This window comes from Anomaloglossus baeobatrachus, chromosome 6 (assembly GCF_048569485.1).
Source record: "Anomaloglossus baeobatrachus isolate aAnoBae1 chromosome 6, aAnoBae1.hap1, whole genome shotgun sequence".
In the NCBI taxonomy this organism is placed as follows: Eukaryota; Metazoa; Chordata; class Amphibia; order Anura; family Aromobatidae; genus Anomaloglossus; species Anomaloglossus baeobatrachus.
Genome location: NC_134358.1, coordinates 343,280,008 through 343,306,517, shown reverse-complemented (window position 1 = coordinate 343,306,517; position 26,510 = coordinate 343,280,008). Strand labels below are relative to the sequence as shown.

General features: G+C 43.1%; 1 protein-coding gene across 14 annotated transcripts in view; it reads right to left on the bottom strand.

Moving 5' to 3' along the window:
- The window catches only part of TRIO (trio Rho guanine nucleotide exchange factor), a 3,493,742-nt gene that overhangs the window by 2,335,715 nt on the left and 1,131,517 nt on the right, over nt 1-26,510 (bottom strand). For all 14 annotated transcript variants that reach the window (XR_012724343.1, XR_012724344.1, XR_012724345.1 and 11 more), the window contains exon 29: nt 6,779-6,848. Coding sequence is in view for 11 of the 14 variants with exons in the window: in XM_075314973.1 (XP_075171088.1) it covers nt 6,779-6,848 (70 nt within the window). In the remaining 3 variants the exon portion in view is untranslated. The remainder of the gene's footprint in view (nt 1-6,778; nt 6,849-26,510) is intronic.

Here is a 26,510-nt window from a genome sequence, read left to right as displayed (position 1 = left end):
GAGCGGCGCCGGCGTAATGATGTCTTCTGGCCGCGTGGGAACTGAGGAGTGAGGACCCAGCGGCGCGCAGCGGGGGAGCGGGTGCAGGAAGGTGAGTTGTGTGTTGCTTTTTTTTTTATAACTCGTGTGTGGCTGTGCCAAGGTGGGGATGGGGGGGCCAGCGACAGCATGGGGTGGGGGAGAACGCACATGCCAGCATGGGGTGGGGGTACGCACATGCCAGCATGGGGTGGGGGTGGGGGAACGCACATGCCAGCATGGGGTGGGGGTGGGGGAACGCACATGCCAGCATGGGGTGGGGGAGGGGGAATGCACATGCCAGCATGGGGGATAACACACATGCCAGCATGGGGGGGATGACATGCATGCCAGGATGGGGGGGGAAACATGCTTGCCAGCATGGGGGGGATATGCATGCCAGGATGGGGAACAATGCATGCCAGGAAGGGGAAAAAATACATGCCAGGATGTGGAAACATGCATGGCAGGATGGGGAAAATATACATGCCTAGATGGAGGAAACATGCATGGCAGGATGGGGAAAATATACATGCCAGGATGGAGGAAACATGCATGGCAGGATGGGGAAAACATACATGCCAGGATGGAGGAAACATGCATGCCAAGATGGGGAAAACATGCATGCCAGGATGGAGGAAACATGCATGCCAGGATGGAGGAAACATGCATGCCAGGATGGGGAAAACATGCATGCCAGAATGGAGGAAACGTGCATGCCAGGATGGAGGAAACATGCCACGATAGGGTACATTTACCAGGAAGGAGAACATTTACCAGGAAGGGGTACATGCTAGGAAGGGGGACATTTACCTGGATGGGGTACATGCCAGGATGGGGGAACATTTACAAGGATGGGCAATATGTCAGGATGGGGTACATTTACCAGGATGAGGTATATTTACCAGGATGGGGCCATGATGGGGACAAATATACCAGAATTTAGGAAATATATATCAGGATGGGGGATATGTTTACCAGGAAGTGGCCAGGAAGGGGGACAGAACTACACAATGAAAGGGGAGGGGAGAAATTCGTACGTCTTTATGGGATTTCAAGAAGTTCAGACTTTGAAATGTAGATGTGGATTACAGGGTGAAATCTGATTGCATTCCATGCTAAAATCTCTGTCTAAAGGCTGCTTTACACCAGACAATCTATCGTGCGATAGATCGTCGGGGTCACGGTTTTTGTGACGCACATCCGGCATCGCTGGCGATGCCGGACTGTGTGACACCTCCTAGTGACGCAGTATCGCTCACAAATTGTGAGTCGTGTACTGCTCACTAGGTTCCATAATATCGTTTAATTTAGTTTTTCATCGTTTCCGGGGTAGCACATGTCGCTCCGTGTGACACCCCGGGAACGATGAACAGCAGCTCACCTGCGTCACGCGGCCGCCACCGGCTATGTGAAGGAAGGAGGTGGGCGGGATGTTTACGTCCCGCTCATCTCCGCCCCTCCGCTTCCATTGGCCGGCGGCCGTGTGACGTCGAACGTCCCTCCCACTCCAGGAAGTGGGCGTTCGCCGCCCACAGCGTGGTCGCACGAGAGGTAAGTACGTGTGATGGGGGTTACTGACTTTGTGCGACCCGGGCAGCGATTTGCCCGTGACGCAAAAAGGACAGGGGCGGGTACGATCGATTGTGAAATTGCACAATCGGTCGTACCGTGTAAAGCAGCCTTAATATGCTGCAATTTTTTCCAGAAAGATCAGTCCAACTGCTGTGTCTGGAAAGGGCTCAGCTTCAATGTGTGGTAAGCATGCACGAGCGTGATGCCCCCTGCTGAAGAGAAGAGAAGACTGCAAAGGTAAGGTTACAATCAATTATTTACATAATATGATTGGTTGGCACTTCGGAAAAAAAATTGGGTTTAGGGCTACAGTTTGGGCACTCGGCCTGTGAAAGGTTCGCCATGACTGCTATAAGGCTAGGAGTGGAAGGAATCACAGTTAATATATAAATACATTTTTGTAAAAATTAGTACATAACACATACGTTCAGATTCGGACTGGTCCACTAGGACGACCGACCTTAAATCAGTAAAAGGGAGTTTAGCAATCTAATAAACCTACAGAAAAAAAACTCCACAAGAGATTTTTTTTAAAAAATATTTATCTTTATTAACAAACTTGACTAAAATGAAATTAAAATTCAAAGGAGAAAATGAACACAGAAATACCATGGTCCGAGCGGTAATTGGAAAGCAAGAGTATTCTAGAATTAAACACCTAGAATAATTCACATAAATAAAGCAATATGACGCAATAATTAATAATACCACAAGGTGGCAGACTACACTCAATTATATGCAGGATTAAACATACAATGCATAGAATCCTAATGCCACAAGGTGGCAGTATATACCCAGATCATGCAGATGTTTGTTAATAAAGATAAATATTTTTTTTAAAAAAATCTCTTGTGGAGTTTTTTTTCTGTAGGTTTATTGGTCCACTAGGACACCGGGGATCCCACAATGGGCCTTGGGTCTTCAGTGGGCCCCCCGTGCGTCTTATAGGGCTGGTTAACCAGAGTTTGTTAACCCAGGCAGTTCCACCAGCGGCTCAGCCAGTGTCATCTGTTATTACGCCGGCTGGGGCTGCACTGTGCCTTTAGTTGTTCGTGTGCCGCACTGACCGTGTCACAGTTAACAGACGCAACCGTGTCTGCTGTGACGTCACACAGTGCGCCCTAAACTGCTGCTTCCTACCGTAGAGGATCTTCAGTGGAGGTTGTGGGCAGAACCAGAGACAAGCTGGGGGAAGGTAAAATCTCCCCCAATATGTGTGTATATGTTTGAGTATATTTATATGTCTGTTTATATGACTTTTTTGTATGAATGAGTATAAATCTGTGTACATGTGTATGTAACTGTATGTATATGTCTATGTAATTGTGCTTGTCTGTGTTCCTTGTGTGCCTGGCTGTGTTCTATGGGTATGTATGTTCCTATTTATGTGTGTGTGTGCATGTCTGTATGAGTGCATGGATCGGTCTGTGCGGTTAAGTATGTGTGTGAGTCTGCGTTCATGTGCGTGTCTGTGTGAATATGTGCTTGTGTCTGTCTACATCCACTTGTCTGCATGTGTGTACGTTTTTCTGTGTGTTTGCATCTCTATGCATCTGCCAATGTGTATGTATGCCTGTCTGTGTGTCAGCATGTCTGTGTTTGTGTGTACATTTGTCTGTGTCTATGTATGTAAGTGTGCATTTCTGTGTCTACATATGAATGCCTGTCTTCATGTCTGTATGCATGTCAAAGTGTGTTCATGCCTGTGTGTCTATGTATGTGTTTGTCTGCATGAGTGTGCATGTCTGCATGCATTTGTCTGACTGTCTTTGCATATCTGTGTCTACATGTCTATGTAAGCGCGTGTGTGCATGTATGTGTGTCTACATATGTTTGCATGTCAGTGCATCTCCATGTATGTGTGCATGTACTCATCAGCGTGCAGGCACGTGCGCCTCTCAGCATGTGTATGCATGTCTGTGTGCATACATCACATCTTTTAATAACACTGCTATGCGCCACGCTCTGACGTCTGCGCGTGACCTTGGATGGGTGGTGTGGCCATTTGACAGCGCCAGATATGAAGCCGTAAAAGAACTAAAGGGGAGTATAGGAAGGTGAGAATCTTTTTGTTCCTTCCTGTGTGAATGGACAGAGTAGTGGATATAGGAGCCCAGGATGGGGCTGTTTAGGGGCCTGGGATGGAGGAACATAAGGGCCCAGAATGGGGGAACATAGGGGCCAGGATAGGAGACATTATTAAATAAAGAGGGTTTGAATGGGAGACATTATTAAATAAAGGGGGATAGGATAGGGGACAATTACTATATGGGGCCAAAATGAGGAACATACATTATTAGTCTATGGTGGCAAATAGTGGAGATAGTTAGTGTAGGGGCAAATTATAAGACATTATTACTGCTGTAATATTTAATTTTGAGGATACGGTCTTCCATGGAGGGAACAATAAACCAATGTATCGTAGAAATTGGGGAAAAAGAGGGGAATGTGCTCTGGGTTGTGATCAGTTATAGGTGACTGTGTTATTTTCTGCAGAGTTGAGTCATGGAAGGAAGAAATGATAGCAGTCAGTACCAGATGAAGAGGAAAACGAAGATGAATAACTTCAGCTAGAGACGTCATTGGTAAGTCAGTCTATTACCTGCTGGGCCAGCAGCAGCACTTGGGCAAGTGCCGGCACCTTGGGACCACCAGGGGGGCTCACTCGCAGTTGGCAGGGAGTCGACTCCTATGGGGCCCATGAATCTCAGGGGCTCGGTGTCAGTAGTGGCACCGGGGCCCCATCCAAGGATCCCACTTTCAAGAGCATCAGCATCACAGTTGCCGATACAATTTGAAAGGAATGATGAAAGAGGGAGCAGAGCGCTCCCTCTCTCCTTACATAGTTACATAGTTACTTAGGTTGAAAAAAGACCTAGGTCCATCTAGTTCAACCTTCCACCACCAGTTCTAAACTTTCCTCCACCACTTCTTATTCTCCTACTATGTCTGCTCTGCTGCACTCTGACAGCTCAGCACAGCGCGATGACATCCCTTTTACAAGCTTGCTGTGCTGAGACGTGCAGAGCGGCAGAACAGTGGACACACTGAGGATACAGGAGCAGCAGGGGAACGAGGAGAAGAGAGTATATATTTAATCATGGTCACCAGTGATTAAATACAGTGTATATAATTGTGTATAGATGTATGTTTATTTACATGTGTTATACTGAATTTTTCATTAAATACTGTATGTACGGTATGTCTATTTACATGTGTTATTCTGAATTTTTCATTAAATACTGTATGTATATATGCCTGTTTGTATACGTATACCTCTATGTGTATGTATCTGTGTTGGTACGTGTCTACGTGTGGATGGGGCCCACTGAGACTGTTTCACCCTGGTGCAAGCCCTAATTACAAGTACACACACTATACAAAAACATACTGATAGGGACCTTAGATTGTGAGCCCCAGTGGGGACAGTATTGCTGATGTATGTAAAGCGCTGTGGAATTAATAGTGCTATATAAATAAATTATTATTATTATACACTATATGCAGAGCTCCTGTGTATAATGTCAGTGGTGATCACTGTTTTACCTATATACAGATCTACTGTCTATACAGTCACCAGTGATCACTGTATTACCTGTACACTACATACAGAATTACTGTGTATAGCGTCACCGGTGATCAATGTATTAACTATACACTGGCACTAAATACAGGGCTCCTGTGTATAACGGCACTGATGGTAATATTAGTGTTATTAGTATTGTGGTTTTTATTCATGATAATTATTGTAATATTACTCAGTCACTATGTGGTCTGGTCATGGTCTGTTGGTATTTAACCCTTATATGTGGTCTTATTCGGTCACTATGTGGTGGTAATATGTGGTCTGGTCAATGTATGGTGGTATTTCTCTCTTGTATGCAGTATTATTTGGTCACCATGAGGTCTGGTAATAGTGTTGCAGTATTTCTCTTGTATGTGGTATTATTTGGTCATTATGTGGTCGGGTCATGGAGTTGCAGTATTTCTCCATTACATGTGGTTTTATTCAGTCACTATATGGTGGTAATATGTTTTCTAGTCACGGTGTGGCGGTTTTTCTGTCTTGTATGTTGTATTATCAAGTCATTATGTGGTCTCGTCATAGTGTTGAGGTATTTTTGTCTTGTATGTTGTATTTGATCACTATGTGATGGTAATATGTTGTCTGGTGATGGTGTGGCAGTACTTCTCCCTTGTATGTGGTATTATTTGTTTGGTATAGTGGATTGTGTTATGTATGGTAGTCACATTTTCTCTCTAATATCAATATGGGGAAGATTATCTCCAATAAAAATGAAATACTTGAACATTTAACCTCTCCCTGTCCTGTGATTATTATATTGTAGCAATTAAAGAGGTGAAAACAAGTAATCCCCTTTTCTAAGTCCACATGCACACGTTGAGTATTTCGGAAAAATTTACAGCATTATTTGTAGCCAAAACGACCAGTGCTAAAATTAGAGGAAAAGTATAATAGAAACATGAGTACACTTCTGCATTATTCATCCACTTCTGGATTTGGCTACAAATACTGATATAAAATACTGACCAAATACTGAAAGTGTGAACGAAGCCTAAGGGCAAGCGATAACTTCTTCATCAGTGGGGGTACGATTGCTTGGACTCGCACTGATCGGCAATTTCTGCAACTTTTATCACCATTACACTCGAGCTTATGTCTGACTCGATCCCTGATCCATTCAATCCCTCAGTTGCTTCTGAGTGCTGTTCTTGGCTTTTTCTGACTACCTCAAAAAGGATGAATGGAGCTGCGGTCACAAATTCGACCTGCCATTGCATTTTATGTGTGTCCCATCAGGGATAAAAGATGCACAGTCTCGGTTTCGACTGGTCGGATTCCACCAATCAATAAGTTACCACCCACCTAACCTGTGGATCAGTGATAACTTATTTTCAACAAAGAACCACTTTAATGCAAATTACTGTAATTGTACATCAGTTACGGTGTGCGCAAAGATGATGTGTTTTACGGTCATTGCTCCACTATAACGGGGCTACCGGCTAGCAGGTATTTGCATGTAGCTATAGTGAAGACTCGTAAGAGTCAATTCTCCCTGTGGGCCCCAGACACTCCAGTCAGAAACTGCATGTATTTAAGTGTCTTTTCCATGCATACAGTCAACAAATATGCAGAATACAAAAAGAGAGTACACTAAATTACCCAGGTTACAAAGCAATGTCCAACATCTTCTGGCAGCTGTTCATACTTTTCAAGCTCCTTAAGAAATACACTGTAATAACAAAAACACATACCGTACATCAGCTTGAGGTTAAATCACAATACTTTGAAAAAAGCTTATTTGCAACTGGCTAAACATATGGCATTAGAAAAAGATTTTATCTACGTTACTCCATACGTGCCCAGTGCCTTTCTTCACCATCCCCAAAGAAAGGCTTCTATGTCTATGTGCGCATACTGCGCTATTTACCGCATTGTTGCGGTGTGTTTTTGTGCATTTTTGGGCTCAAAACTGCATGCCTTTGCTTCCCCAGCAAAACCTACAAGATTTATTTTTTGTTGTCCGCACAGTGTTTTGTTTGGCTGCGTTTTTGAGCATTAAAAAAAAAAAAAAAATGGACATGTCAATTCTTTTCTGCGTTTTTCCACCCATGCAATGCATTGGAAAAATGCAGCAATACACAGTTAACAAAAACACAGCAAAACGCAACCAAAACCGCACAAAAGCAAAATAAAACATGGTGCGTTTTTTACCGCTGCGTTTTTTGTGTCCAAAAACGCAGCGTTTTTGAGATGTGCAAAAATGTTAGTGTGCGCACATAGCCTTAGCCTTCAATACAACCTCTTCTGCTCTTGATCCAAAGCCATCTCTAACCTTACCACTAAGCTTATCCCAGCCCTAAAACATCTCTAAGTTATTAATAGTGATCATCGAGCACTAAAATGCTTGAGTGCTTGGTACTCGAATCAAGTAGGTCAGACGCTCGGACGGGCTTGCCTCAAGTTACAAGTATAATGGAAGTTAATGGTAAATTCAAGCATTTTTCCAAAAGACCCTAATAGGAGTGCTGGAAAATAAAAATGATAAAATGGATGGAAACAGCGCTGAAATGGAATGGGAATAGCATGGGAAAGATGAAGATGCCTGGACGCATCAGTGACACCCAGGTTGCTGCTGGGAACTAAATAAGTAAATAATTAAAAAAAGATTATGTGTGGTCCCCCATATTTTATAAATAGCCAAAGGTAAAGCAGACAGCTGTGGGTTGGTAATATTATTACGCAGTGAAGGCCCATGGTTATTTGGCCCTTCCCAGCCTAAAAATACCAGCCAGCAGCTGCCCAAGAATTGATGCATCCAAGAACTGGCGCTTTACCTGTTTTTTCCAGAATGCTCGGGTACAATCAGGGTAATATTTGTTGGGGTTGATGTCAGCTCTGTGATATCAGTTGGCATCAAGCCCAGGGATTAGTAATGAGAGGTGTCTATCAGACACTACCATTACGGACCCAGTAATAACAAAAAAAAACACAAAAAAACAAAACATACATAGAAAAAAAAAAAGTTAATTTGAACAGACTCCCCCCATGCTTTCCCTTGTTCACCAATTTAATATCAAAAATGTTCCCACAAAGTTCTGTTGTTGTCCAAGTTCCTTAAATGCAGCTTTGGTGACTGTGAATAGCAATAAAGTACAGATTGGTGCTGGGGAGTAACGATAACTTTCAATAAAGTTCTTGGGTCCCGACGAGTGGTGTTCAGCCAATGGCTCTGATGAGAGTTGATGTCACTATCGTGGACTACGACCATCATGGACTACGACGGAGGAGCTTTGTAGGAAGATTTTTGATAAATTGGAGAACAAGTATTAGTGTGAGGGGAGTCTTTATTCAATCAATTAATTTTTTCCTCTCCATTACCAACACAAAAGGCTGCTTTACACGCAGCGACATCGCTAGCGATGTCGCTCGTGAAAGCACCTGCCACCGTCGTTTGTGCGTCACGGCAAAATCGCTGCCCGTGGAGCACAATATCGCTTGGAGCAGTCACACATACTTACCTTCCTAGTGACGTCGCTGTGTGCGGCGAACAGCCTCTTTTCTAAGGGAGCAGGTCGTGCAGCGTCACAGCGACATCCCACGGCAAGCGTCCAATAGAAGCAGAGGGGCGGAGAGCAGCCGCATGGAAGTCACGCCCACCTCGTTGCTGGACGACGCAGGTACAGTGTTGCTCGTCGTTCCTGGGGTGTCACACGTAGCGATGTGTGCTGCCTCAGGAATGACGAACAACCTGCGTCCAGAACAAGGAACGACACTTGGGAAATGGACGACGTGTCAACAATGAACGATTTGGTGAGTATTTTGCATCGTTAGCGGTCGCTCGTACGTGTCACACGCAACAACGTCGCTAACGAGGCCAGATGTGTGTAAGAATTGAAGCCAGCCAACATTATGCAGCCTACATCAATCCCCAAAAATATTACACAACCAATAAATAGCTTCTAAACAATAATAAATGTCCTTGATATAAACATGGAAGGTACTGGAGAAAGAATGGATGTATTGCTGCACTACCACCAATGCGAAGAAGTGTTGATTAATATTAGTAATTTATTTTACGGGTCGATGCATTTCTGGGAACAATTCCACATCCTCAGGACCATGGAAATCAACGACACTGTTGTTGATTTCCATGGTCCTGAGGAAGGGGACTTGATCCCAGAAACTCGTCGACCTGTAAAATAATTTACTAATATTAATCAACACTTCTTCGCATTGGTAGTAGCACGGCAGTACATCCATTCTTTCTCCAGTACCTTCCAGATTATTCACGTGGAGCTCCACCAACCGCCATGAAATTATACCTTATATAGAAATTGTGCATGCCACAACCCTGCCAGGTGAGTAGTTTCATTTTTACCTTACTCAACATTTATCTGGTAAAGCCATATTTTATGCTCTCCTTTGTTTTCAGCCTGATATAAACATATTATAACTAGAGTTGAGCGCGGTTCTAGGTTCGAGGTTCTCCAGTTCTAGGCTCGAGTGATTTTGGGGGCTGTTCGAGATCGAACTAGAACTCGAGCTTTTTGCAAAAGCTCGATAGTTCTAGATACGTTCGAGAACGGTTCTAGCAGCAAAAAGCAGGGCTTTTTACAGCTACAGTGTGCAGGAGCCATCGCTGGCAGCCTGCCAGAAGCTGGTAACCAAGATAAACATCGGGTATCCAAGCAAAGCGCTTTGGTTAGTAACCCGATGTTTATCCTAGTTACGTGCAGGAAGCCCACACTTCCCCGCTCAGCTCGCTCCGCCCCCTCCTGCCCGCGGCATGTACACATATGTACACATACATACACACACACATGGTCCCGCTCGGCTTACCTGCGGTGATGAAGTCCCGACCTCAGCGCTGTCACTGTCCTCCATGGCCGCCGCTTGTCACATCACCTCTTGCTTCTGACCAGAGACTGACTAGCGGTGACGTCACGGGCCTCTCGCGATACTTGGTGTGAAGGCGCCGGTCATTGAACTCAGTGACAGGGGCTGTCAGTGAGCTGGAGATCAGCGCAGGTAATGTACCTCGCTGACAGCAGCACTTGTCATCCCCCTGCAGTGACCTGGGCTGACCCATTGATGTTAGCTCAGGTCACTGCACTGCTCTCCCAGCCAATGGGGAACATCCTGCTCTTCATTGACTGGGACAGTGTGGATCGTCATGGCAACCCCTTGGATTACACCAGACCTGGATTTGTTTTATATTCTAATAAATTGGTTAAAGAGGGAATGTTTTGGGTAGTGTTTTTTCAAATAAAAATGTGTTTGTCGTCTATTTTTTTTTATTACTGACTGGGTTGGTGATGTCGGGTATCTGATAGACGCCTGACCTCACCAACCCCAGGGCTTGATGCCAGGTGACATTACACATCTGGTATTAACCCCATATATTACCCCGTTTGCCACCGCACCAGGGCGCGGGATGAGCTGGGGCGAAGCACCAGGATTGGCGCATCTAATGGATGCGCCACTTCTGGGGCGGCTGCGGCCTGCTATTTTTAGGCTGGGGAGAGTCCAATAACCATGGACCTCCCTAGTCTGAGAATATCAGGCCCCAGCTGTCTGCTTTACCTTGGCTGGTGATCCAATTTTGGTGGACCCCTACGTGTTTTTTTTTTAATTATTTATTTAATTTAAAATAACAGCGTGGGGTGCCCTCAGTTTTGGATTACCAGCCAAGGTGAGGTTGCCAGCTGTGGTCTGCAGGCTGCAGCCGTCTGCTTTACCCTAGCTGGCTACAAAACTAGGGGGAACCCTACGTCATTTTTTTTTTCATTTTTTTGGCTAAATACAAATCTAAGCACCCCTTAGTGCCACATGAAAGGCACCAAAGGGTGCTCCACTTTTTCTCCATTTTTTCTCCATTTTTTCTCCACTTTTTCTCCACTCTTTCTCCACTCTTTCTCCACTCTTTCTCCACTCTTTCTCCACTCTTTCTCCACTCTTTCTCCACTTTTTCTCCACTTTTTCTCCACTTTTTCTCCACTTTTTCTCCACTTTTTCTCCACTTTTTTCTCCACTTTTTCCTCCACTTTTTCCTCCACTTTTTCCTCCACTTTTTCTCCACTTTTTCTCTACTTTTTCTACACTTTTTCTACACTTTCTCCATTTTTTCTCCACTTTTCCTCCATTCTTTTTCTATGGTTGGTCTACCCATTAGCTCTGCCATGCATACTGTAGCTCTACACCTACTGCACATGTTACTTTATGATTGACATCTCTTTCGTACCAGAGCTGTCTAAGCCTACTCTGACTCCATATTTGTCATTACTATATTGTCCTTGTACTGTATTATGACATTTGTATCATGTGTTTCATTTCTTGCTGTGTTGCAATTTTTTTGCTGCATCCCAATTGTACCTCTACATTGTTCGAGTTTATGTTATTGTTCTCTCACTCTTATGTGATACTGATTATTGTCATTTTTCATGATTACATGCAGATAAGTCCAATCTGACGAAGGCTCAGGCCGAAACGTCATTTGTAACTTGTTTTGGACAAAAACATATATGCTTATGAAAATTTTTTTTTTCTTAATACGGACCAATAAAGAGTAATTTTGCATTACTATCCGTTGTGACTTACTGACTTAGTCTGGGAGATTTAGAGTGCCGAGGTTACTCACTAATTTTATCTATTATTACCTCTGAGCACCTATATACCAGTGAGCAGAGCTTCCTCTACAGTAGTTCTCCTGATTAGGCATGCCCTTACCTCATGAGCAGGGCATTGCAGCTTTGGTAGCAACCATTACGACATGGACTCTGCTGCTGTGGACCCGAGAAGAGTGAGTGCAGATTCATTGCACCCACACTCCTCACATGAAGGGTCCGCACTCCTAGAAAATGGGGGATACGTTCCCTGAGTGTCTCCCCCCCATATTCTAGACGGTTCAGAGTCGTCGTGGGACCCCTTTATTTTTTTTCTTACAATAAATTGGTGAAAGAGGAAATGTTTTGGGGACTGTTTTTTCAAATAAATTTCTTTTGTCGATTTTTTTTTTGTTAGTACTGACAGTTTATGATGTTAGGTATCTAATAGACGCCATGACATCACAAACTGCTGGGCTTGATCTCAGGTTACTTTACAGCTAGTATCAACCCGATTTATTACCCCGTTTGCCACTGCACCAGGGAACGGGATGAGCTGGGGTGAAGCGCCAGGATTGGCGCATCTAGTGGATGCGCCACGTCTGGGGTGCCTGCGGCCTGCTATTGTTAGGCTGTGAAGGCCCAATAACTATGGACCTTCCCACCCTGAGAATACCAGACCACAGCTGTCCGCTTTACCTTGGCTGGTGATCCAATTTGGGGGGGACCCTACTTTTATTGTGTAATTATTAATATTTATAAAATAATTATAAAAAAGAGCCTGAGGGGACCTCCACATTGGATCCCCAACCACGGTAAAGCTGCCAGCTGTGGTTTTCAGGCTACAGCCGTCTGCTTTACCCTAGCTGGCTATCAAAAATGGGGGGACCCAACGTCATTTTTTTTTTTAACTATTTTTTAAATAGAAAAAATTAATGGGCTTCCCTGTATTTTGATTGCCAACCAAGGTAACGGCAGGCAGATGGGGGTGGCAACCCATAGCTGTCTGCTTTATCTGCGCTGAGAATCAAAAATACCGCGGAGCGCTACGTCATTTTTTTAAAGATTTATTTTTACAGCACTGTGATGTCCAGCAATCAAAATACAGGGAAGCCCATTTTATTTTTAGTTATTTAAATAAATAATTAAAAAAAATATATATGGGCTCCCGCTGCATTTTTTGTATTGCTAGCTAAGGGTAATCCAAGCAGCTACTGGCTGCTAACCCCCACTGCTTGGTGTTACCTTCACTGGCAATGGAAAATCCAGGGAAGCATTTTTTATTTTTTTTGCCAAAAAACTACAAAAAAAGGACGTGAGCTTCGCCATATTTTTGTATGCTAGCCAGGTATAGCAGGCAGGTGCTGGAAGAGTTGGATACAGCGCCAGAAGATGGCGCTTCTATGAAAATGCCATTTTCTGAGGCGGCTGCAGACTGCAATTCGCAGCAGTGGGGCCCAGAAAGCTCAGGCCAACCTGTGCTGCGGATTGCAATCCCCAGCTGCCTAGTTGTACCTGGCTGGACACAAAAATGGGGCAAAGCCTACGTCATTTGTTTTCTAATTATTTCATGAAATTCATGAAATAATAAAAAAAGGGCTTCCCTTTATTTTTGCTTCCCAGCCGGGTACAAATAGGCAACTGGGGGTTGGGGGCAGCCGTACCTGCCTGCTGTACCTGGCTAGCATACAAAAATATGGCGAAGCCCACATAATTTTTTCAGGGGGCAAAAAACTTCTGCATACAGTCCTGGATGGAGTATGCTGAGCCTTGTAGTTCTGCAGCTGCTGTCTGTATGGAGAAGAGCAGACAGCAGCTGCAGAACTACAAGGCTCAGCATACTCCATCCAGGACTGTATGCAGAATTTTTTTGCCCACCAAAAAAATGACGTGGGCTTCGCCATATTTTTGTATGCTAGCCAGGTACAGCAGGCAGCCACGGGCTGCCTCCAACCCCTAGTTGCCTATTTGTACCCGGCTGGGAACCAAAAATATAGGGAAGCCCGTTTTTTTTTTAATTATTTCACTTATTTCATGAAATAATTAAAAAACAAATGACATGGGCTTCGCCCAATTTTTGTGTCCAGCCGAGAACAACTAAACAGCTGGGGATTGGAATCCGCAGCACAGGTTAGCCCAAGGTTTCTGGGCGCCTCTGCTGCGGATTTCAGTCCGCAGCCGTCCCAGAAAATGGCGCTCTCATAGAAGCGCCATCATCTGGCGCTGTATCCAACTCTTCCAACAGCCCTGGAGCCGGGTGGCTTGTTGGGTAATCATGAGTTAATACTGGCTTTGTTTTACTAGCCAGTATTAAGCCAGAGATTCTTAATGTCAGGCACGTTTGACCCGGCCATTAAGAATCTCCAATAAAGGGTTAAAAAAAACACCACACAGAGAAAAAATACTTTAATAGAAATAAATACACAGACACATTAGAGACTCCATCTTTATTACCCCCTGTCAGCCCTCCACGATCCTGCTCTTCTGTCTTCTTTCTTTCTAGTGTAGTAGTAGTGACGATTGTAGTGAGGATGAGGTTCACCAGCTCATCACTAGGGGCTGGGGAACCTCATCCTCATTACAATCCTCACTACAATCGGGAAGCAGCGTGCAGCCTTCACTCCGTGAGTGATCAGTGCTGGCTGTCAGCGGTAACAGCGGTAACGCTGACAGACGTGTTACCATAGCAACAGTGCTCTCGGAGCCGCGGTTAGCGGTGACGTCACCGCTAACTGCGTTGCTATGGCAACGGTGATCTCCGTTAATGACCAGCTGTGTCAGCCGGTCCCTAACGGAACGGGGAGTCGACCGTGTGCTAGAGCATGTCGCCGGTACACGGCGATACACATATGTGCACCGTGTACCGGAGAGATGCACTCGCAGGTCCTACATGACGCGTCATAGTCATGTGACCAGTCTGTAGCCAATGAGATAATAGCCACGTGACTGGTCACATGGCTATTTTGACGTCACGATAGGTCCTGCATCTCTGCTGGCAGTGCCGTCACCGGGAGGATTCAGCGATCATCGGATGGAATAGCGGCAGGAGACAGAGTGCAGAAGGGATCGCGAGGACCGGTAAGTGTTATGGCAATGTTTATTAACTGTTTGTGTACATTTATAATGCATTTTTATGTGTTTGTGATTGCCTCCCATTATAGCCTATTGGTTCTAGTTCGGTTCGTCGAACACGACCCCCGTTCGGCGAACCGACCTCGAGCCGAACCGCGACCGGTTCGCTCATCTCTAATTATAACCTACAATCATCAAATCAAATCAGGTCCACAAGAAATTATTCCATAGAATATATATTAAATATTGTGCAAATACGATTATAAATATACTTTATTTATAGGTTACAACTATCTAGTACAGGGGGAAATGTGTCGCACTACAAAGAGTATAATATAAATGAAGTTCGGTCTTAATGAGCGCTAGTGATGGATTGACAGGCTCCGTCAGTGAATTAATTTTATTATTAAAATAAAATATTAGAGAGCTCCTGTTGGTTACATACAACGCGTTTCAGCAAATAGTCCGTTGCAATGAATTTATAAGGGCCCCACAGGTGAAATCTAGGTGAAATTAGTACTACTTTTACTATTTTTCTAATGGTTTTTATGATAAACCCCTTCTTTTAAAAAATTTGAACAAATTAATTTTAAAGTACAAAGATTCTATAGCATACACATAAAAGAGTATAATTATATTGATTATATCTCTAAATTTGATAGCAACTTGTATGGCTAATATGAACTTCTTTTTATTATTGCTTTTTATATTATTGCTAATTTTACTATATATTATACATATCTTTTAGTCATTATTGTTTCTAATGGGATCTATAATAAGTGTTTTTATCATGTATACCCCGATTCATTATAAGAACAAAATACCATTAGGGTCAAATGAATCAATGACCTAATTCTATGGCACACCCACAGATTTCACCTGTGGGGCCCTTATAAATTCATTGTATGTCAACCACTCCTGTTATACTTGAGGAAAGCAACGGACTATTTGCTGAAACGCGTTGTTGTAACCAACAGGAGCTCTCTAATATTTTATTTTAATAATAAAATTAATTCACTGACGGAGCCTGTCAATCCATCACTAGCGCTCATTAAGACCGAACTTCATTTATATTATACGTCTACTCCCTCTAAGGGAACTCGGTCAGAGCTGCTGAGTGGCACAGGAATCTTCAATCCTAACGTGAAATCCCTAGTTGGAGGACGGTGGATCGCACCCGACACTCCAGGATCCACAGTGCCGGTGAATCCTAGGAGCAAGCAGCGGTAGCAAACCCGGACACCTCCAACACAGTAACGAATCATCAGCAGTGACACTAGGAACCCCCCAACCCGGAGGATTCTTCTAACTATCACCGGGGTTGTGCGAGGGCGCACAACCTCATCAGGTGAGCAAAACCATAACTTTTTAAACCTATTCATAAACCCACGGGTACTTCTCATATGCGCTGCTCTATTTTTTCAGCACTACAAAGAGTGGCAGGAAGGGAATGCAGCACATAGACATGTACAAATTACTTAGCTAATGTACTATATAGTGGCTACATAACATATAGATATAAAATGGACAGGGCACAAGTTCAACCTACATAAAATGAAAACCTCAAATGTCAATATAAACCAATAAGGCTATAGAGATTACTGGTCCCACAATCCACCCACTAGATAGTCATTGTGGATTGTAATCAATTCAATAATGTGATGTGCCGGCCTAACAAAACCTAAACCGCACATAGGAAGCATTTAGTGCAATACATCGGCCTCATGGACTATGTAGTCCCACATTAACAGCACATATAATAAATGCATAAGCATAATATTTCATTCACATGGACCTATTGCCCCACATAGAGAACACATATATACCTGATACAAACATATTGCCTCCTGACGAAACCGGAAGTGCGGTGCAACGCGTGTCGAGGTGTAAGTGGTGTTTGGGATGAGCTGCAATAGATGTACATGGCTTCAAGTAATCATATGTATACACTACAGTTCAAAAGTTTAGGGTCACTTAGATATTCCTTATTTTTGAAACAAAAGTACATTTTTTTTCAATGAAGCTAACATTAAACTAAACAGAAATACACTCAATACATTTTTTATGTGGTAAATGACTATTCTAGCTGCAAATGTATGGTTTTTAATGCAATATCTACATAGGTGTATAGAGGCCTATTTCCAACAACCACCACTCCAGTGTTCTAATGGTACATTGTGTTTGCCAACGGTGTTAGAAGGCTAATGGATGTTTAGAACTCCCTTGGAAACCCTTGTGCAAGTATATTAGCACAGCTGAAAACAGTGTTGCTGATTAACCCCTTCACGACCTTTGATGGATCTATCCGTCATGGAGCGTGTGAGGTTAAGCCCCGCCCCCTGCCGCCGGCAGGTTGTGGCGATCGGCGCACATATCAGCTGTTTTTAACAGCTGACGTGTGCCTGCAGGTTCCGAGTGGAATCGCATTCCACCCGGATCATTTAACCCCTTACATCTCACTGCCAAAGTCTGGTAGTGAGATGTATATGCGCGCGGCCATGATTTTTACTTACCGCCGCCCCAACCGGAAGTCACGTGTGCGATCACGTGACTTTCGGTGGTTGCCATGGTAGCACAGGGTCATGTGATGACGCTTGTAGCTAACATGACTCACTTCCTCTCAATGCCGGAATACAGCCGGCATTGAAAATAAAGCACCGTATCTGCAGTTTTCAGCTCTGGATTGCTGATCGCTATAGCCCCCTAGGGGGACTAGTAAAATTTAAAAAAAAAATTAAAAAAGTTTAAAAAAAACCTAAAAGTTCAAATCACCCCCCTTTCGCCCCAGTGAAAATTTAAGGGTTAAAAAAATAAAAAATATACACATATTTGGTATCGCCGTGTTCAGAAATGCCTCATCTATCAAAATATAAAATAAATTAATCTGATCAGCAAACGGCGTAGCGGCAAAAAAATTCCAAACACCAAAATTACGTTTTTTGGTCGCCGCAAGTTTTGCGCAAAATTCAATAACAGGCGATCAAAACTTAGCATCTGCACAAAAAAGGTATCATTAGAAACGTCAGCTCGAGATGCAAAAAATAAGCCATCACTGAGCCATAGATTCCATAAAATGAGAACGCTATGGGTTTCAGAAAAAGGCGTAAAACGTGCGCCACTTTTATTGGCCAAACTAGTGAATTTTTTTTAACCCCTTAGATACAAGTAAACCTACACATGTTTGGTGTCTACAAACTCGCACCGAGCTCAGGCATCACAGTGACACATCAGTTTTACCATATTGTGAACACGGTGAATAAAATATCCCAAAAACTATTGTGCGATCACACTTTTTTTTGCAGTTTTTTCACACTTGGAATTTTTTTGCTGTTTTCCAGTACACTATATGGTAAAACTTATGGTTTCATTTAAAAGTACAACTCGTCCCGCAAAAAACAAGCCCTCATATGGCAAGATTGGCGGAAAAATAAAAAAGTTACGGCTCTCGGAAGAAGGGGAGCAAAAAACAAAAACGGATAGTGCCCGGGGGCTGAATGGGTTAAAGATGCTATAAAACTGACCTTCCTTTGAGCTAGTTGAGATTCTGGAGCATTACATTTGTTAGTTCCATTAAACTCTCAAAATGGCCAGAAAAAGAGAAACTTTCATGTGAAACTCGACATTCTATTCTTGTTCTTAGAAATGAAGGATATTCCATGCGAGAAATTGCCAAGAAACTGAAGATTTCCTACAACGGTGTGTACTACTCCCTTTAGAGGAGAGCACAAACAGGCATTAACCAGAGTAGAAAGAGAAGTGGGAGGCCCCACTGCACAACTGAGCAACAAGACAAGTACATCAGAGTCTCTACTTTGAGAAATCGATGCCTCACAGTTCTCAACTGGCAGCTTCATTAAATAGTACCCGCAAAACGCCAGTGTCAACGTCTACAGTGAAGAGGTGACTCCGGGATGCTGGCCTTCAAGGCACCGTGGCAAAGAAAAAGCCATATCTGAGACTGGCAAATAAGAGGAAAATATTAATATAGGTAAAAGAACACAGACATGGGACATAGGAAGATTGGAAAAAGGTGTTATGGACAGACAAATCGAAGTTTGAGGTGTCTGGATCACACAGAACATTTGTGAGATGCAAAACAATGAAAAGATGCTGGAAGAGTGCCTGACAACATCTGTCAAGCATGGTGGAGGTAATGTGATGATCTGGGGTTGCTTTGGTGCTGGTAAAATGGGAGATTTGTACAATGTAAAAGGGATGTTGAATAAGGAAGGCTATCACTCCATTTTGCAACGCCATTTCATACCCTGTGAACAGAGTTTGATTAGAGCCAATTTCATCCTACAACAGTAGGGAGTACAAACGTATGATGACCTTTGACACATTCAGAGCAGGAATGAATGTGTTTCATGGATTCATGTCTTTTTACATCAATTAAGAGATGTGCTCCTTTGACCAACCGGGGGCATCACAGCCCGGACCAGACCCTTATCAGAGGACAATAAAACTTTCACACTGAACTGCAGCAATATTTATGGCCACAACAGTTTGTCCTCTTGCCATACTGATCATTCTGCTTCACATAACTTGCTTTATTTACTGCCCCATTCTATGTCCTGTTGTGTATAAATATGTGACTCCTCAGATTTTGTGTTATATTGAGCCTGAAGAAGAGACCTGAGCAGTCTCGAAAGCTTGCAATTATTACCATCTTTTCAGTTAGCCATTAAAAGTTATCAACCACTGAGAATTTCAGTTCTTTTAAACCATTTTTTTATCTCTACTGGCTAACACGGTACAAAAATATATTTTACCTGTACAACAGAACAATGATCCAAAGCACATCACATTATTGAATTGATTACCATCCACAAGGATCATCTAGTGGGTGGATTGTGGGACCAGTTTATCTATAATGCCATATTGGCTTATAATGACATTTGAGGCTTCGATTTTATGTAGGTTGAACTTGTACCCTGTCCACTTTATAGATATATGTTATGCAGCCACTATATAGTACATTAGCTAACTAATTTGTACATGTCTATGTCTTGCTTTCCCTTTCTGCCACTCTTTGTAGTGCATCATATTTCCCCCTGTACTTGATAGTTGTAGCCTATGAATAAAGTATATTAGTAAGTTATAACTGTTTGTATTTGCACAATATTTGACCCCAAAAATATTACCCTGATTTCCACTGGACCAGGCAGGAGTCGGGCAAAGTGACATAATTGGCACATCTAATGTGATGTGCCAATTCTGGAGTGGTTGCAGGCTGGTATTTGTAGGCTGGGAAGGGCCAAATAACCATGGGCATTCCCAGCTTGATACTATCAGCCTGCAGCTGTCTGCTTTACCTTGGCTGGCTTTCAAGAATAAGGGGGTCCCCATATTGTTTTTTTTTTTTAGATTATTTATTAGACAAAACAAGGCTTAAAAAACCTTTTAGTGCCACATGAAATGCACTAAAGGGTTCACATATAGAAAGTCTGCTCTAATCGAAGCTCTCCCTCCTAGATTAAGTCTCCCTGAACAGAGAACAGTGTGCTGAGCATCGGCCCCCTGGGTCTCATAAGACCCAATGACGCGATGCAGCTGGCCAATTACAAAAGGACTATGTCATTACAGTGTGTGGCAGGCAATCCCCAGGTGTTAATTAGCTGTCTAACAGCCGCAAAACATGAGGGGCAGGGGTTCGATCATGGCGCTTAAGCACCTGCGATACTTGGCAGAGTAACAAGCGAAGCGTGCCAGACCACCCAGAAGCTCAATTGAGTATCGAGCAGTGTGAGCAAGGTCATTCATAACTACATATTAACTAGTGGTTTCTTCCGTTCCTCTTTCAAACAAGCAACCAACACACAGCCTTAAGAAGAGATCCATTAACCTTTTCTCTCTATCCAGATATCACAACATATACCTACTCCCATTCACCTTGAAATTACTTGATCGGCCCACCCACATTTACCACTCCTACTACCTTTCATCCATCACACTTTCTAATCTACTACAATCCAGATTCCATTCCCACCACTCTATGGAAAAGGTGCTAACTACAGATGATCACATTTATTCAAGTGAAATTTAGTTCTACTCAAATCTCCAAAATTTTCACTTTTGAAAAATTATATTTTTGTATGCCTGCTTTACACGGAATGATCAAAATGGAGACCATCTGACCTCCATTTTGCTAAACTGTAGATTGCAAGCAAAAATTAAACAAAAACAAAAAAAAATAACCTATACACACACCTCATCGCCCACCTGTCTGGCCTCCCTACTACTTGCTGCCGACTGTCAATGCCTCCAAGACACACCATCATTCCTCCATCACGAAAGGCATCACCCAGCCTGTTTACTCTGGGCTAAGATTTCTGGCTTTGACTAAGCCTTGAAAGTCACTGCACGTCACACTTGATGATGTCTCAGATGTGCTGTGACCTCTGATGCCTTGTCACAGCTGGAAGTCCCTGCCTACAGTGAACAGGTTAAAAATTCAACAGTAGAAAGAGTAGGACTGGATGGCAGGCAGTACTGCTCACTGCCAATCATTTGGACCTTAGGGTCTCTTCTTTCTCTACTTGCAGCTCCAGTTTGTTCACTCTGAGCTAACACGTCCAGCAGTAACCTCAAAAGTCACTGCAGGTTGTAAGTTTGCAACATCAGAACATGTAACATGCAGTAAATTCCGAGTCCTAGTATTGGCTGGAAATTCTGGCCTAGAGTAAACAAGCTGGGAAATGCGGCTTGAGGAGTGGATGGCGGGCTGGACAGATGAACAGTGAGGTATATTAAATGGTTAATTAAATTTCCTATGGAAATTTGTACGATTTGGCAAACTTGAAGTTTGACAGATCTACTCATCTTTAGCTGTAACCAAAGTCTCAAATGAACTAACAAAACCAATATACATACAATCTACTTCTAAAGACCTGTTCTAGTTTGGAAACAGATGATCTCTCCTCTCATTAGAAATATTCTCATTCCTTGGCATGACAGACCTGGATCATCTCTCACCTCACTAACCACACATTTAGCGTATCCCATCCTAACAGTACCCTCTCTATCCTGACCTTTCTTCTGGTGTCCCTCAAGGTTCTGACCTAGGATTCAGATTCTTTTACACCTAAACCTTTGCCCTCGGACAACTCTAAAGGGTACTTTAAACACAACGATATCGCTAACGATATATCGTCGGGGTCACGGTGTTCACGACGCACATCCGGCGCCGTTAGCGATAACGTTGTGTTACTAAAAGGAGTGACGATCAACGATCGCAAAAACGTCAAAAATCGTTGATCGTTGACACGTAGCTCCTTATCATAATATCGTTGGTGGTGCATGCCGTTGGTTGTTCGTCGTTCCTGCGGCATCACACATCGCTATGTGTGACACCGTAGGAACGACGAACATCTCCTTACCTGCGTCCACCGGCAATGAGGAAGGAAGGAGGTGATCAGTAACCTCTACAGTAACTTGGGTTGGAGGCAAAGCCGTAACCACATGGGCAACATCTCTAACAATTTCCGGGTATAAAGGAATTGCCTCATTCACAGTCAGTTTTGATGAACGGTTGAATTTTTCTATTTCTTTAAGAGCAAATGAAAAATTTTACTGAAATCTGGTCAACCTGTTTGCTATAGGAGACAGAGTGAAATCTTTTTCCTTGCGGCAACGTTTTGCCTGCTCCATGTCATCCAAATACTTGTCAAAGTTAAACTCCTCATCTGATGAGGATGAAGATATGGCAGCAGAAGCACTGTCAGGCAGCAAGTCCTCTTGCGCCTGGCAGTCCTGTAGCCGCTTATCCTAACTGCTACCTCACTCAAAGCTTATTTTCCTTTAGTAAGCTGTTGATCATCAAGCAGTATACGATGACTTGGGTCCACATAAACAGCTGCCAGAAGAATTTTATTTTCTAATAGCTGTGTCTCTCTCCATTTCATTGAAGCAGAAATGCCATCTGCGATTAAACCTCCTCTTTGGGACAGGCAAAATACCAAGTTCTTCCACTCCCTTATGAAAATGCCAGGAGTTAAATCCTCAGTTTGTAATTTTTTAGTCACGGTAAATGGGTGATTAAGCAATTCCCTCAATTCAGCCACCTGTGTCCATTGACCTTAATTTAATGTTACTTGAGGGTTCACCATATCTATAATAAACGATTTTAGTTAAAGCAATCGCTCAGTCATTAAATAAGTGCTGCCTCACTGAGTGGCTTGATCAACAATTGCCCCTTTCCCATCATGTCTCCAAGATGGAATCAATTTTAATGCTTCTGGCAGCAATAACCAACTTCCACACTTTTCCAATTAGATTTCCAGCATGTCCACCCAGTTTCACACATCTGGCTTTTCGCCGTTTGGCAGATGCGGCGCACGCCAGTACAGTACAGTGGCAGAGCCGCAACTTCCAGGGCACATGCTCCGGTCACATGACAGCATGTGACCGGCGTTTGTCGCGCTGCCACTGTACTGTATACTGTACTGGAGTGCGCCGCATCCGCCAAACTGGCGAAAAGCCGGATGTGTGAAACCGGGGACCCTCTTGCAGACCATCTCTTATTGCCAGCTGCAGCGTGTGCACAACACAGCGCATGTGATGAATATGAACGTGTTTTGAAGCAGGTTCAAAAAGATCATCTAATCCTAAAGTATCATTTTGCTGTTCTTTTGTTGTAATATCTGTTTGTTCCTCAGTTACATGAACAGCACTGTGGCCTTTCAACTCACACATACTAAATCCTAAATTTTCTTCTAGCTGTTGTTCATTACTCTCATTCATCAGCTTAATTGTACTTATCATGTTTGAAGCATTATCCTTTACAATAGTAAGAACCTGTTCTTTTTTGAGTTTGTAGTCTTGTAGAACGTTTTCCACTAAGTCCTGGAGAAACTGGCTGGTGTGATGAGCTTTAGTATCTTTTACTGCCAGTGTCTTGCTAACAATTTCTTTGTTGTTACAAAATATCGAACATTGATGGCAAAATAATTCAGTGAAATGCAGTGACTCTGGGCATCCCAGCAAAGGCAATGGGTTTCAAGATAGGACATTCAGACACATCGTTTTGTAACGATCCTCACAAAGAATGAGCATGTCAGTTTGTGTGGCCTTTTCCTAATCTGCTTTTGCTATTGAAAGCATTATTTATGAGCTCAAAAACCTTTCAGGTGATGCAGTTTTTTATAAGGCTGATCTGCTTTTGCAGCTGACAAACGTATCCTCAAACAATGCGGCAAAAACGCTGTGTGTGAATGTAGCCTTAGTTCATGAATGGAACAGCCATTTATAGGATTATATTAATAACTTACCCAAATTCCTATGAAAAAATATTCAGCACATTCTGTATTGCACTACTGTCCCCAATTTATTATATATTTTAGGAGTCTGAGTCGGTGCATTTTATACCGACTCCACCAAAATGAGCTCCGACTCCATGACTCCGACTCCACAGCCCTGTCAGCAGCGAGGGCTGCTGAGCAAGTGAAGCTGCAATTTAACTGCAGGCTGCAGGTAAGTGCACAGTTGAACACCATATCATAGTTGTGATACCTGTGTAACTGTTTAATTTGTTTGGGGTATTGTCTATATTTGTTAGGCCTGTTTCACACGTTAGTGAATAACACAGACATTTTTCACTGACGTGTTAAAAACGCATATGTCCCTCCATGTGTCATGATTCACGGCACACGTGGGTTGGCCATGTGCAATCCGTGATCAGTAGTCATTGATACGTTATCGCACATGGAGATAAACTCACCTCACCTGTCCTCGGTCCTGCTTTCCGTGGTGCTTAACTCTTCAGCTCGGATGTGTTTCCGCCCCTGCAGCAGCTACTTCCTGGTCACCTATGCCTGCATAAATGAATATACATGCCAGTAATTAGCTGGCTCTGAAGCAGCAGCCACGAGAGGCCAGAGACAAGCAGCACTGGAGAAGGCACATTAAAAATGCTTTTTATTTTCAATGTCTGCGTTTTTCTGGTACGTGTTTCACAGATCACAACATAGTATGGTCCATGGGACATCAGTGATAAAAGAAAAAAATGGACATGTCTCCGTGCAGAGCACATAGACACGCGTGTACGCCGCACGGAGAAATGGTCAGAGAGAAATCACTGATGTGTGCATAGACCCATTGATTATAATGGGTCTGCGTATGTCAGTGATTCTGGTAGGTATAAAAGCTACAACATACAGTGCCTTGCGAAAGTATTCGCCCCATTGATTATTTTTTAACCTTTTCCCACATTTCAGGCTTCAAACAAAGATAAAAATTTAAATTTTATGGTGAAGAATCAACAACAAGTGGGACACAATTGTGAAGTTGAACGAAATGTATTGCTTATTTTAAAATTTTTTAAAAATAAACTGAAAATTGGGGAGTGCAATATTATTTGGCCCTTTAAGTTAATACTTTGTAGCGCCACCTTTTGCTGCGATTACAGCTGCAAGTCGCTTGGGGTATGTCTATCAGTTTTGCACATCGAGAGACTGAAATTCTTGCCGATTCTTCCTTTGCAAACAGCTCGAGATGAGTGAGGTTGGATGGAGAGCGTTTGTGAACAGCAGTTTTCGGCTCTTTCCACAGATTCTCGATTGGATTCAAATCTGGACTTTGACTTGGCCATTCTAACACCTGGATACATTTATTTGTGAACCATTCCATTGTAGATTTTGCCTTATGTTTTGGATCATTTGTCGTCTTGGAAGACAAAACTCCATCACAGGTTCAGGTATTTTGCAGACTCCAACAGGTTTTCTTCAAGAATGCTCCTGTATTTGGCTCCATCCATCTTCGTATCAATTTTATGATAAATCAGTTTTTATTGAAATTTTATAACAAAGTACAGTTACATGAAAAAGCAACAGAGAGAACGATTAAAGTACTGAACGATGCATTAGCCACATCCTCTTTACATTATCGACCCAATAACTGAATTTAACGGTCTCAACGGTTTATTTTGATATCATACTGCTAAACCTTGTAATGCTTGTTAAAAGCCTCTAGGTTAATATGTTTGTCTCCCACCCAACCGGAAACACCTTGAGACATGGCTATCCAAACAACAAACAATAAAAGAGAAAGAAGCATTCCCTAGAGTAAGGAAAAAAAGAAGAGAAAAGAAAAAAAAAGGGGGGGAGGGGGACAGAGGGAAGTAGAAGATCAAGAGGGTTTAGACAAAGGATCTGAGGGGGAGATAAGGAGGGAGCTTGGGTATGTGCTGTTACCGAAACAGGGCTTGGAAGTCTGAAGACTCCTTGAACAATACCCAGGGTTGCCAGACCTTAATAAATTTCTCATTACTACCCAACACAATAGCTGAGAGTTCATCCATGTGGCAAATATGTGACATTCCCCGATAGTGGGAGCCTCTATGGATCTCCAATGCCTAGGAATTACCGCTCGAGCTGCTATCAAGCAAAATCGTAAAAGGCTCCTCTTTTGCTTCTTTACCGAACCAGGCAGAATTGACAGAAGTGCTATTTTAATTGAGGGGGCAATGTTCTCACCAGAGATTTCATTATACACCTGAAACACCTGAGACCAAAAATGTAATAGTTTCTGACATGCCCACCAAATGTGTGTCATCGTGCCTTTGTCTAATTCACATCACCAACAGCACTCTAAGATTGATGGAATGACTCTATGCAATGTGGCAGGACACTGGTACCATCTCGCTAACAGCTTGTAGCCCTTTTCCTGAGCACTACATGCTACGGAGATCTCGTTTCTCCACTTCTGAAAAACTGAGACCA